Source organism: Empidonax traillii, unplaced genomic scaffold, assembly GCF_003031625.1.
Source record: "Empidonax traillii isolate 1590-97213 ecotype Southwest subspecies unplaced genomic scaffold, ASM303162v1 scaffold813:size283722, whole genome shotgun sequence".
Taxonomy (NCBI): Eukaryota; Metazoa; Chordata; class Aves; order Passeriformes; family Tyrannidae; genus Empidonax; species Empidonax traillii.
In genome coordinates, this window is record NW_020956006.1 from 264,465 (window position 1) to 278,639 (window position 14,175).

Consider the following 14,175-nt stretch of genomic DNA (forward strand, 5'->3'; position numbering starts at 1 on the left):
CCTCGTCCGCCAGCATGGCCAGGGGGGCCAGGCACGGGCTCACAGGGATGGGCACCTGGGGGGACAGGACAGAGGCTTCCAGTGGGTTGTTTCATGGAAAGTTAGCTTGATTAAAGATTGACAAAGCAGATTTATCCGCATCACCAGCAGTGTGAGTAGGAGGTTGAGGGAGGTCATTTTCCCCACCTACTCCACTTTGATGAGACCCCACCTGCAGAGCTGCCTCTAACTCTGAAGGAAACAACATCAAAAGGATGTGGAGCAGCTGGAGAGAGTCCAAAGGAGGCCATGAAGACACTCCGAGGGCTGGAGCCCCTCTGCTCTGGAGACAGGTTGGAGGAGCTGGGGATGTTCACCCGGAGAAGAAAAGGCTCCAGGGAGACCTGAGAGCACCTTCCAGGACCTAAAGGGGCTCCAGGAGAGCTGGAGAGGGACTGGGGACAAGGGCCTGGAGGGACAGAACAAGGAGGAATGGCTTCAAGACAGAGGACAGGGTTAGATGGGATACTGGGAAGAAATTCTTCCCTGTGAGGGCGGGCAGGCCCTGGCACAGGTTGCTCAGAGAAGCTGTGGCTGCCCCATCCCTGGAAGGCACGTATCTTAAAGGATACTCAGAATGTTCAAGGCCAGGCTTGGAGCAACCTGGGCTAGTGGAAAGTGTACCTGCCCATGGCAGAGGTTTAGAATGAGATGTCTTTAGGGTCCCTTCTAACACAAACCATTCTGTGATTCCATGATTTATTAGTGGTTTCCCATTCTACAGGGTCCTTTTGATCTAGTTTTCTTTCCCCAATCCTGTTGTGAACAAACACAAACTGTACAAGCAATCCAAGGGTTTTGCCTGAAGAGCCCTAAAGCAGCCCAAGTCCCACTGGCTCAGATCACACTCCTCCCTGTCCCTCTCTATGAGACAGCCAGGAAGGACATCACTAACCCCCTCACAAGGCAGCTGTTCTGCTGCAAAACAGCATTAGAATGGCCAGAAATGCTTCCCTGACAGGGGAGGCCATTGCTGGGTGTGACAAACAGAGTTACCTGTGCCAGGTGTCTGAGCAGAGTGGGCCTTTCATTTCCTATTAGAATTTCAGGCATATCCTTGAAATCTCTAAGCACAGAGTTGGGTCATTTTTGGAACAATACTGCATTCCTTAACTAAGTTTCTGTTTTAGTATTAAAAAATGCAGAATGAATTTTTTTTCCTCTCTCAGACTAAGGAACTGGCTGATTTTGTCAGCCCTTTGATTTGGCCATCACTGCCCCACTGTGACCTTATTTAAAAGCTTCTTGGCATAACTTCCTGATGTATGAGAGGAACCTGCTAAAAATTAGCGAAATATTAAATGAGTTTGCAGCACGATGATCTCCATCTGGTCCTAACAGCAAGACATGGATACAACCAGCTGAGAGGCATGGCCAGCACGAACAGAGCTTGTGTCCAGCATGGAAAAAACACCTGGAGCTTTTCCAAGCCTAGCAGAGAGCTGGCAGTGAGCTCTGCCTGCTCCAAGCAATTCCTTCTCTGTGCACGTCCCTCCTTCCAGGCCAGCCCTGATGGCTGGTCAGAACCGCAAAGCATCATCCTGGGCTCCAGGCTTGGGATTTTTTTTTTCTCTGGACATGAAGGAATGAAGACAATTTCACGGAGCAAGGGCACCACATCTGCCCCACAGAGGTGTAAATCACTTGTGGCTACGTCCTGCTCTTTAACCCAGCTCAGCAGGGACACAGGGCTGCCCCTCCCTTGGGCATCCTTGTGGGCACCACAATTTATGGCCACGTTAATCCCAGGAACAGCAGCTTCTCAGAGGAATCAGGACTTACTTTGAGCTGGTGCAGGTAGGGTTTCCAGATGCCCTCCAGGAGGTCCTGGCGGTATTTCCTGGTGAAGTAGCCCAGGTAGGACACAAAGGCCGTGATCAGCAGGACATCCCCACACAAGGTGCTCTGCTGCTCCTTGAAGGCCTTCACAGCCTCAGCCCATCTCACATTCTCAGAGGCCAGTCCCCCAACCTGCAAAAGCCCAAATCAAATTTAACATTCATAGAACCACGGAATGTTTGGGGTTGGAAGGGTGAAGGCTCATCTCATTCCACCCACTCCCACAGGTAGAAACACCTTCCACCAGCCCAGGTTGCTCCAAGCCCCATCCAGCCTGGCCTTGGACACTTCCAGGGCTGGGGCAGCCACAGCTTCTCTGGGCAGCCTGTGCCAGGGCCTGCCCACCCTCACAGGGAAGGATTCCTTCCTAATATTCAACCTAATCTTGCCCTGTCAGTTAAAAACCATTTCTGCAAACCTATTTTAATGGAAAAAAATGACACTATTTAGGCAAAATAGTCTGGGAGACTGGGGTAGAAGGGAGGGAAGTGTTAAGATGGATGATCCTCTCAGGCACAGGGTGTGACTCTTGGGGATGGTCCTGTGCAGGGCTGAGGGTTGGATTCAGTGATCCTTGTGTGTCCCTCCCAACTCAGCACATTCTGTGACTCTGATCTTTGTGTTCAACAGCAACTGGTGACTTTTCCCCTCATGACTGAGCCAAAGCTGCCGTGGATACCAACCAAACTTTTGGCATCTACAGCACCCTGTGGGCAGCAGATACACAGTTCAGCTGTGCTTCCTGTAGAAAAGTACATCCTCTGACGTGCTGCCTGAACTTTTCAATTGATAAAACCTGTTGGTCCAGTGGAAAACCAGTGGAATGATCCTGCCAGCACCAGCCTCTCCACACCACTCAGGATTCCAAGCCCTCGGTACCCCTCTGCTGTCTCCTTTGAAGAGCTTTAGCCTCTTCAGTAATTCCTCCCTCAGAAGCAGCCTTTTGATTTGCCTTGCAATCTTTATCTGTACAGAATGATGCAATCTTTATTATCCAGTTTCTTTTATTGTTCCTGTCTCTGCACCATTTCCATTCTCCTCCAGCCTTTGAGGTGCAGCAGAGGGGGCGGTGGGAATGCTGCACATTCAAGACTTATTTAGAATGTATTCATACAGAGATGGGGATTTTTCTCTGTTTTGTTCTCTCTTCTTTTCCTAATAAACCCTCACATCCAATTTCAGATTGCTTTGGGTTTTAGTGAGGGGTTTTTGCCTCTGGGAGCACAGAGCTCACACACTCACAGAACTCTTAACTCCAGCCTTTCATTCCTGACTGATAATAACCAACTCAGCACCACTTACAGGGCATGTGAAGTAAAACTATATTTTTTCCAAGATACATTACATTTATCCACCTGGTGTTTCATATCTGCATCACTTGGGATCATTTTTACAATTCTTTGTAGACTATCTACATCATCACTGTGAAACCATGCACCCACGCACCAGCTCATCCTGTTCGACTATGATTCAGAGAATCACGGAATCTCAGATTGGTTTGGGCTGGAAGGGACCATAAACCATCTCATCCCACCCCCTGCCATGGGCAGGGATACCTTCCACTATGCCAGGTTGCTCCAAGCCCCGTCCAGCCTGGCCTCGGACACTTCCAGGGCTGGGGCAGCCACAGCTTCTCTGGGCCACCAGAGTGGTGAACCCAAGAACTAACAGACAACTGCAATAATACCTCTGATGGCCCTTCTGCCTTGCCAAAGCTGCCCCTCTGAATCAGAGAAAACTGTCCCCTGGGCAGTCTGGCTCCTCCCAGGAACAGAAAGAGCAGCCTCAGGTTTTCTGTGCCCAATCTGATCTCAGAGCTGTTCCTAAACGTGCCCCAGCTGAGCTGCTCTGTCATGAACATGAACCACCACCCTCCTCACAGAGCTGCAGGGGTTCACTAGTGTCTTTTGCTGATCTCAGACTGTGCGCTCCTGGTTAAGAGATGAACAGTCTGCTATAAATCCATAGTTATCTGTACAACTTGTATCCCTGAATTTCAGCCCATTCCTGTGGGTCCATATCGAGACAATCCAGGTATTTCACCTACAACAGTGCTTCTCTTTATCTGGGGGAATGCCCATTTTTATGTTCTCAGTCTTATAAGGTTGTCTCACCTTGTAAATCCACATTCCTTACAGCGGAGCATATGAAGGCTGGAAAATAGCAGGGAACAGGCAGCACAGCCTATACCTGCCCTGGTCCTGCTCTGTCCTGGGCATTTTCTGGAGTCCACCTGAAGCTAGACAGACCCTGCTCTCAGCCCACATATCAGTCCTTACCTTATCCTGCTTGTTGAAAAAGAAGCAAAACACTACTTTTAAGCTATTGGTTAATTTTAAGGATCATGCCTAAATTACCCTTAATCTCAACTACAGTTACAGTGCAGAGTCCAGTTCTTCCATCTTTCCTTTGTGGTTTTTATAGATGAAGCATCTAAAGTTCTTCCCTCCAGTCTCCTTGAAGTCAGCTCCCATACTACTCCCAGAGCATCGCTGAGACCAAGAAGTCTTTATTGATCTGATTTTCCTAATTCTTGTAGAGTGACTACATACTTTTAATTAATTTCTTTAGGTCACTTTTTATCCACTTAGGTCCTACAGGTCTTCTCTCTTCCTTCGCTTGAATCACACACTACTGCCAGTTTTAATACGTTCCAGACATCCCAGATGTCTTCCACCTCACATCCTAGAAGTCATTGGAATTCTTTTTATGAAGCAAGCAGTAAATTAAAAGCTCCTCATGGGAGTCCCTTTAGCCTTTGATAATGAGGGATAGTGAACACCCACTCCCCATTCACCTTTGGCACAGCAGTCATGACTTCAGAGGCTTCTCTCACATCCATCCCCTCTACACCTTTTCCAGAATGAAGAGTCCCAACCTATTTCCTCTCTTCTCACACAGAAGTGGTTCTATACTTGGCTGGAGCTTTTCTAAGTTGTCCCCACCCTCCTGAGATGGGGTAACCACTTGCTCAGACGTGTGGGATGGAGCACTGACAACCTGATACAATGATGTTTAATTCTGCTCCCCGAGTTTTTTTCTACCAATTACTAATATTAAGTTTGTCTTTCTTCCTCCAGTCAAGTGCCATGTTGCTGTTCCTGAGAACTCATTTCAACCACTCCAAGAGCTCTTCAGTGAGTGATAATAGTGTAATTAGGCCCCATCCATGTAACTGCATGATTACAGTTTGTTTTCCCTGCGCACATTATTTTGCATTTGTCATCACTAAATGTCATATGCTGCATTAGCGACACCCACTCACAAACTCCATCACCAGCCAGCCTCCCTCTCTGATGCACAGATCCCTGCTCCCTGTCTCCTGGATCCTGAAGCATCTTCCTTAGGTCATCTGGAGTTCAGGAGATGCCAATCTGGCACTGTCAGGGCTGGGATTGCCTTCATCCCCCAGGTTCATTTGTTATTCCAAAGCATCATTCTCTGTTCAGTTCTATTCTTCATACAACCTCAAATGTGTCTATTTCAAAGTCTGGGAACTCATTTCTGCCCACAACCACACAGGTGACACATCCTGAATGTCAAATGAACTGCACACCAGCGAGGGCTGTCAAGAGCTATTCCTAGATCAAAGCCAGGACGCCACAGGAGACGGTGTGCAGTGCACAGCAGGAAGTTGGGATGCAGGTGATGCAGGTAGTCCCTTGCCTACTCTGCAAAATGATGAATTTCTGACACTATAGAATCATGGCATCGTTAAGGTTCCACCTAGTTCCCAGGTCATGGGTTGAGGAAAAGATGGAACCACTATGGTCTGGGATGTGGTGTCATAGAATGGTTTGGGTTGGAAGGGACCTTACAGTTCATCTCCTTCCACCCCCTGCCATGGGCAGGGACACCTTCCACCAGCCCAGGTCACTCCAAGCCCCGTCCAACCTGTCCTGGGACACTTCCAGGGCTGGGGCAGCCACAGCTTCTCCGGGCAGCCTGTGCCAGGGCCTGCCCACTCCCACAGGGAAGAATTTCCTTCTAATACCCAATCTAAACCTGTTCTCTTTCAGTCTGAAGCCACTGCTCCTTGTGCTGTTCTTCCCTCACCCCAGGCCAGAGTTCAGCACAGATCAGGTTCCTGCAGCCCAGTCCCCTGCTTGGAGAAGAAACTGGCTCCAGGTTAACAGCCAAAGGTGCAGAGGCCAAACTATGAAGCACTGAGGACATTTACAGCACTGGGTGTGAGCTGGGGCTCCAGCTGATGGGGCAGTGAGGGCAGCAGACATCACCTCCCAGGCTCTGACATCTCCTCAGTCTTGCTCTGCACAGGATGGGGGGCTGCAGACACCACAGACTGGGTGTCTGGGTAACAGGGACAGGTGCTGCTTTTAGAGAGCTTTTCACTCTAATTTTTGTCATTTCAAAACCTGCAGAGCTGCAAGTTCTCACCTTTGTTTTCATAATACAATTTTTGAGCCATATAGTTTTGGCCCCTCTGTACTTGATGACACATTGAAAGCAGAAAACAGGAGGTGAGAGCTGTGAAGAGAGCAGAGCCAGTCCCTTTAACGAGCTGAGCTGCCCTGATGGATGAAAACAGCCAATGCAAAAGCATTTTCATTACTGGAACTTGCTGCAGTGAAGGAAATGTATTCCAGACAAAGGAGGGGATGGAATGTGCCGTGTGCCCGTGGCTCATCTCAGCTCCCAGCCCCTCCCTCGGGTGCCAGCAGAGCTGTGTTTGGGACACTCACCAGCCTGTTGGCCAGGGCGATGGTTCTCGCTGTGGCTGCAGCCTCCTGCTGGCACTTGAGCTTGTCTGAAGTGGCCTCCTCAAACTGGGCCCTGAGCCTGCCCAGGTTCTGGTCGAGGCGCTGCACGGGAAACAGAGAAAGCAACAGCACAGCTTGAGTGACACAAGGAGGGTGTGGAGTCACCAAGACACGCTGGGAGGGCGGGAGCACCTCTGCCATGGGGAAAGGCTGGGAGAGCTGGGGGTGTTCAGCCTGCAGAAGAGAAGGCTCTGGGGAGAACTTGGAGCTCTGTCCAGTGTCTAAAGGCACTCCAAGAGAGCTGGAGAGGAACTTGGGGCAAGGGCCTGGAAGAACAGCACAAGGAGCAGTGGCTTCAGATTGAAAGAGAACAGGTTTAGATTGGATATTAGAAGGACATTCTTCCCTGTGAGGGTGGGCAGGCCCTGGCACAGGTTGCCCAGAGAAGCTGCCCCATCCCTGGAAGTGTCCAAGGCCAGGTTGGACGGGGCTTGGAGCAACCTGGGCTGGTGGAAGGTGTTCCTGCCCATGGCAGGGGGTGGAAGGAGATGAACTGTAAGGTCCCTTCCAACTCAAACAATTCCAGGATCCTGTGACACTCAAGCAAACAGAGCTGCCTGGCCCTGTGGCAGGACTGGCCAAGCCCAGCTCACCCACCCTGGCTGGCACCAGGAGCCAGCATGGAGCAAGGCTGGGCTGTGCTCCTGATGTAACACACCCTCAGCACCAGGCAGAGGCAAAGGACACTCAAAACTAAGTTACTGGGGCTCTGCCCTGCTGTGAATTTAAACTGGATAAGGCAGGGGGTCCTTATGGCCAAGCCCCCAGGACAGTGTTATGGCTGAGCAATGAGCAGGCAGCTGAGGAAACCAAATCTGATCTATCCTGATGCTGCAGCCTCTTGATCTCAGAGCAGTCCTTGAGGCTCTGCTGCCTCCCCAAGTTGTGCTTAAATCCTCAAGGGGTTCCTGGAGTGGCTGGAGGTGCAGCTGAACCACGTCCAAGCCATTCCCTCACTCTGTTTTGAGAAGGGAATATCACAGGGAAGGCAATAAAATTGTGCTGCTCTAAAAGTTGCCAAAATCCGGGCCAGGAGCCCCCAGAGAGGTGGGATCACCTCCCATGAAGGTCAATGCATGGAGCTTCAGGGCTGGGAAGGGGCAGAAAAGGGGCCAAAGCACCTGGAGAAGCTGAAGAGCCCTTTGCTTGGACAGAGCTGTTCACACTCTGATCTAAAGCAAAGCAACAGCTCCCACAAGCACTTGGAGCATTTCAGTTCTGATAAGAGAAGTAATAATTGATTTTATCTGCACCCAGTGCAGACTGCTTAAGGCTAAACTGCTTGTAAATCACTTTAACGCTGAGGTACACACTAGAAACAAACCTGAAAATGAAAAAGGATTATATTAGGGATCTCTGCAGCCATCCTGGATACTGGAAAAAAACAAAGCAGTCTCTCCTTGACCTGCCTTGGAACTAATAACACAAAAAGTTTCTGTCCCTGTGTGCATATGGATGTATGTGCCTACAAAGCCTCATATAGATCAAATCCCATTATTCAAGCACAATCTGATAATTACGTATCTATGGAATATATACATATATCTGGTCTGAAGAACAGGCCAGACCTGCAGGACCCCATCAGACACACTCCAGAGTGACACACAAATACAGCTGTGAACACACTCCTGGCTTTTACCTCCACCCTCCCCAGGGCCACAGCATCTTATTTCCCAAGCAGGCAAAGGAGATGCAAAGGTATTTAGTGTTTCAGACAATCAGAACAGTCTCATTTATTACTGAAAATGGGTATGTAACATCTTGGGGCCCATCTGTGAGCAGGTATGAATCAGCCCCACAGCAGTGAAGCTGCCCAAGATATCCCAGTTTGATAAGTAGGGATGTACCTCCACATCCATTCCACGCTGAGCAGCATCACTACCCATCTGCAGAGGGGAAAATGCACCTAAACCAGGCAGTTTTGTAAGTGCATGCCAGAGAGGTACCAGTAATCTCCCCAAAGATTGCAATTTGCTTTAACAAAATCCCACTCCTTAAAAAAAAAAAGAAAAGAAAAAAAAAGAAAAGCCCAGGCATTAAAAGCTTTTGAAAAGAGAGGCATAAAGGGATGAAAAAAGTTCCCCAGCACTGTATTGCACATCTGAAGTGGGAGAATTAGACACTAAAGCCCTCCAAATCCATCTCTGCTCCAGGTGCCTCCTTTCATCTGCAGCAGGAAGGGGCGACTGGAGAGCTCTGCACTGGGTTTCTGTATTTCTAGGTAAAAAGTGCAGTAAGCATTTTAAGAATAATAAGCGTCAGAAACATCAAAAGAGTGATGTGTTTTCTGAGAGGAAGATGTGCTGGTGGAAATTATGAGTGCAGGGACCTGCTGCCCCTGGCAGGGCTACTCAGGCACTGCCTGGGACCCTCCCCCAGCTGCAGTTCCAGCCATGCAGGGGATCCCACTCCCAGAGAGGGATCCCAGAGCCAAAGCAGCCCAAAACCAGGCAGGTTCTGGAGGAGCTCGTTCCCACATTCTGTTCTTAGGAGGTATCAGCCTGGAGTGACCACAGAGAAAAGCAGCATAAAGCAGGATGTATTTTAACACAGAGATGATTTTCTGAAGGCCTGAAGCCACACTCTGTGGAAATGCACTTTTAATCACACTGGAATTTCTTCTATTCAGAGAACATTTATTTATTTATTTATTTATTAAGTAGCAACATCCCAAATAAGGTACAAGATGTGCTGCCAGGGAGCTGTGCTGGGACAAATGAGGCTCTTACCAGAGCAGTTGTGATCCTGCAGAACCTGCCTGAGCACAAGGCCAGCCCAGCTCTGAATCAGCCTCCAGTCCCTCTGCCCTGCACACACACTGGGTACACACTGGGTTGAGAGAAGGAGTTTCCTGAGGATCCATGAGAAGAGGTAAATTATGTTACAAAAATTAGGTGGGAGTAATAAGAGTTCATAACTAACCTTCCTCTTCAGGTGCAAGGTTGGAGACTAACAGATGGAATTTAGAAAGCAGCTGTATCCTATAATACAGTTAGAGAATCCCAGAATGGTTTGGGTGGAAAGAGAACTTAAAGCCCATCTCATTCCACCCCCTGCCATGGGCAGGGACTCCTTCCTCTATCCTAGGTTGCTCCAAGCCCCATCCAACCTGGTCTTGGACACTTCCAGGGATGGGACAGCCACAGCTTCTCTGGGCAACCTGTGCCAGGTGTGGTTTCCCCAGAGTGGAGCTGAGGGGCAGAATCCCCCCCTCACCCCACTTCCCACTCTTCCTGTGCCACAGCCCAGGACACAGCTGGATTTCTGGGCTTCACTGAAATAGAAGGGATAGAAAACCCTACAGTGGCCCAAACCTTTGGATCCCCAACCTGCCCTTAAAAAACCCACAAGTGCAGAGAAGCAGCTTCCCCCAAAGCAGGGGATTTCTCCCCAGGCAGTGACGGGTCCCACCACAGGGCACTTACCGCAATTTTGGCCTTGATGGTGCTCAGCTTGTCCTGGGCTGTTGCCAGCTCAGTGTTGGCCCTGCTCAGGGCCTGCCTCTTGGGCTGCACCTCAGAGAAGACGCCGTGGAAGCGCACGATGTTCACCACCCAGGAGCACAGCCCGGCCGCCGCCGCCGACTTGGTGGCCACGAACTCGGGGTTGAACTTGGGGTCTTGTAAATAAGGCTGGAGGGCTTTGAGGCAGTTCTCGTGGATGTTCTCCTTGTTGAACTTGATCAGGGAGTCCAGGAAGCCATCCACCCTGGCCATGGCCACTTTGGCTGCTTTCCAGCTCCTGTCCTTGGGGATCTTCCCTCCCGGGGCCGTCAGCACCATCACGGCTGCAGTGACGTTGCTGACGGCAGAAGGGGGGGACCCAAAGGATCTCAGCTCTGTCAGATTGGTCTGGAAAGGGGAAAAGCAGGTTGTTAGATAAAAACGAATGGGCTTGCTTTCCACTCTGCACTAATAGAGTCAGGCTCCCGAGCCATCAGTCTGACAAATTGGGCTCCTCTCAGCCCCTACAGCGCTGCCTTTAGATCCCTGCTCTGCATCTTCCCAGCACACCTGCTCCACTCCCTGCATCCAGCTCCTGACATCCCACCTGGCACCAGCTCAGCACACTGCTCCTCCCCACACTCCCACCCCTTCCCTGCTGCCTGGGGGAGCTGGATGTTTCCTGCCCTCTCAGGTGACTGGGATAAGGAAGAAAGAAATGTTTCCAAATAATAACCTCTAGAAATAGCTCCCAGCCCCTCTAGAACAGCCTTCAGAGCGTCCCTTCACGTTCCCTCCTCCCCAGGCTGAGATGATGATGCCAAAACACCAGATCCACTGGGTCCCATGTCCTGCCATCCTCAGGGCCCAGGCAACGCAGCTACTGAGAAAGAGCCCAGGCACCCTCACAGGGCAAGCAGCCAAACTGCACTGGAGGAGCTGAAAGGGCGTTTTTGTCTCTAAACCCTGATTTCTCACATTTTCAAACTCACTCTCACATCTGGGTGTGCATTTTTTTTTTCATTTTGCAGGTGCTCTGCACTGCATCTCTCACAACCCCTCATGGTCCATAGAATAACTACCTTAATTATCTTACAGTATATACTTAAATGAGATAATTTTAATATATTTTTATATGTATATAAAAAACTATCTCATTTATGTATATACTTACCTCTCCATAAGTATAGCCTCTCAGTTTGCCTCAGTCACTCTCCCTGCCACCAAACCCTGCAAAAGGCATTAACACTCAAGCAGGGGCAGAAGGGCTGCAGAGGGTCCCTCTGGCACAGCCAAAGCTGGGCTGACCCAGCTCAGGGTCACTTCTTGGCTCACATGGAAAAAAAAAGGAAAAGGAAAATTTAAACTGTATGGAACAGAATGAGAGCTAAACCCTGCCAAAGGCTGAGCCTGGCTAGCTCTCCTGAGAGCAGTTGTGGGTACAGAGGGTTCTGAGGGCACCAAAGGGAACTGTTTAAAGCATCTGAAAAGATAATCCTCCCATCACAAACAAAGGAGCAGAAATCAAGCTGGGTTCAAGTTGCAGCCCTAGTCCCACACATCAAGGGAAGTACATATACCTGAGGGAACAGCCTGGAGCTGTGTCAGGGCAGGCTCAGGGTGGATCTCAGCAAAAGGTTCTTCCCCCACAGGCTGGTTGGGCACTGAACAGGCTCCCCAGGGCAGTGGGCACAGCCCCAAGGCTGCCAGAGCTGCAGGAGGCTTTGGATGATCCTCTGGGGCACAGGGTGGGGCTCTTGGGGATGGGCCTGTGCAAGGCCAGGAGTTGGACTGGATGATCCTTGTGAGTCCCTTCCAACCCAGCATATTCCATGATGCTGTGCTCCTTCTCCTGGATTAGTGCAAAGGCACCTGCTCTCCTTCCCTCTCCACACACTTTGCACAGGACACACATCCCTATGGCCATGGCTGCTCTTCTTTTGCACTGGCAGGTGACAGTGTCACAGGACTGTCCACAAATCCACATCCTCACTGAGCTCTCTGGTAGCTGACTATATATATATATATATATATATATATTACTGGATTCTCCTCACCAGCTTTGCTCACTGTTTGCCCTGTTAATGTTGCATATAACTGTGCTCTCCCAGTAAGATGACTGAGATAATTGGGGAGAAACTATATATACACACATAAACATTACTGGTTATTCATGTCAGAGAGCAGGTCAGGCTCTCTGATGCATTTCCAATTAGCAGGTAAAGGAGCCCATGGCTTCCAGTGCTCTGCTGCTTTACAGGTCCCTGGAAAGAATCCCAGCATCTCCCCAGCTTTGTCTAATGAGATACTCCACAGCTCCAGCACAAAACCAAAACCAGTGGAGAGACAAACACCTTCCTTTTGTACAGTCCTTTCCCTTCCATGAACCACAGCCAAAGCAAAACCCAAAATCCCATCTTTCCCAAGATCTAATCCAACAGAACCCCCATTTTGGATGGCTCGGAGTTGCTTTCCTGCCTCCAAACAGGGCTGTGACTGAGCCATGGTTTGAAGGAGGACTGAGCCATTCCTTGCTGTGATCATGTCAATAATAACCCTGTATTTTTCAGCTCCTGGATTTTCCCTGTGCCTTGTGTGCAGTGGGAGTTTGGTGCTCCAGGATGCCGCATGAACTGCAGATCAAAGAAATTCCAGGTGCGTGTTTGTTGGGCTCCAAATGGGGACCCCTGGAGCACCAAAAGTCTTTCCTAAACCAGTCAGTTGGTCTCCTGCAATCAGAGCAGTCCTTATTTCCTGGTTATACATTTCCCCAGTGGCACCTTCCTTTGGACTGGTTCTGTCTGCTCCTTTCCATGGAGATGAGTAAAGGGGAACATGGTGCAGGGGGGATACTGGATCCCCCTGGGAATCCTCACCTTACCTTGTTGAGGGTGTTGAGAGCAGCCTGGGCAGCTGCCAGGGCTGGCTCAGCCTTGGCCAGGTCCTCCTCACAGTCCTTCTGCTTCTGCTCCACCTCCTGGGTGATCAGTGCCACCTTCCTCTCCTCCTCGTCGGCCACGGCCTTTTTCCTGCTCACCTTCTCCGTCTCCACCCCCACCACCTCGATCAGCTTGTCAGCATCCTCACTCTTCTGCTTCAGCTCCACCTCCTGGGCTGCCAGCTTGGCCTTCAGCTCATCCACCTGGGGAGAAGACACACGTGGGAGCAGGGATAGTCCCCAGCAGCCCTGAGTGGGACCCACAGGCAGGGAGGGCCTGTCTGTGAGGCAGTGCCCTGGGAAGCAACATTTCCAGCTGTGGACAGGACACTCCTGCTCTCCTTTGCTCCTGGTTGCAGAGCCCACACGTGGTGCACACACCAAGCCCCCTGGCAGCAGTGAAGAGCCCCGTGAGGAACCCAGCTGGGGAGGTCCCAGCACCAGCAGGATAAGGGAATTGTCCCACCCCTGTTCCCTGCCTCTGCTGGGAAACTGGACAGAGCGACTAAGGCAACACTGGGCACTGCTTTGGGCAGGACCCAGTGGGAAGCAGGAGGAAGCATATTTCAGATATTCTTGGGATGATCTTGCAGGAAGCTTCTGTCATTGTAAACCTGCCCCTGCCCTGACACAGCTCCAGCCATTCCCTTGGGTCCTGTCATTGGTCACCAGAGACAAGAAATCAGTGCCTGCCCCTCCATTTTTTGTGTCATTTCACCAGGAGGATTGAGCACATGGTGGTTTTGAGGAAGACCTATGAACCAGGAACCACTGAGTCAGAGAATCACAGAATTGTTTGGGTTGGAAAGGACATTAAAGCTCATCCAGTCCCACCCCCTGCCATGGGCAGGGACACCTTCCACGAGCCCAGGCTGCTCCAAGCCCCGTCCAACCTAAGCTTGGACACTTCCAGGGATCCAGGGACAGCCACAGCTTCACTGGACAACCTGTGCCAGGGCCTCCCCACCCTCACAGGGAAGAACTTCTTTCTAACATAATTTTTCACCTAGAAAGATTACAGTTGGGATCTGCTAACAGGTCCAGCTCCAAGGCTCAAGGGGCTTTGAATGTGATGTCAGATGAGCCTGGGGAGATGTCGCATTGAGCTGGTCCCCAAGAGGCACAGCCGTGGTGG

General features: G+C 50.4%; 1 protein-coding gene across 1 annotated transcript; it reads right to left on the reverse strand.

The window, feature by feature from the left end:
• Position 1: 1 nt before the first annotated feature.
• LOC114066800 (dynein heavy chain 9, axonemal-like) lies at positions 2 to 13,289 on the reverse strand (the record flags this gene model as incomplete). The annotated part of the gene is made up of 5 exons (XM_027901782.1): positions 2 to 55; positions 1,822 to 2,010; positions 6,582 to 6,701; positions 10,085 to 10,510; positions 12,984 to 13,289. Coding segments are annotated over 5 exons (1,095 nt in total), but the record flags the coding sequence as incomplete, so codon positions are not given.
• Between the last annotated feature and the right edge of the window lie 886 nt (positions 13,290 to 14,175).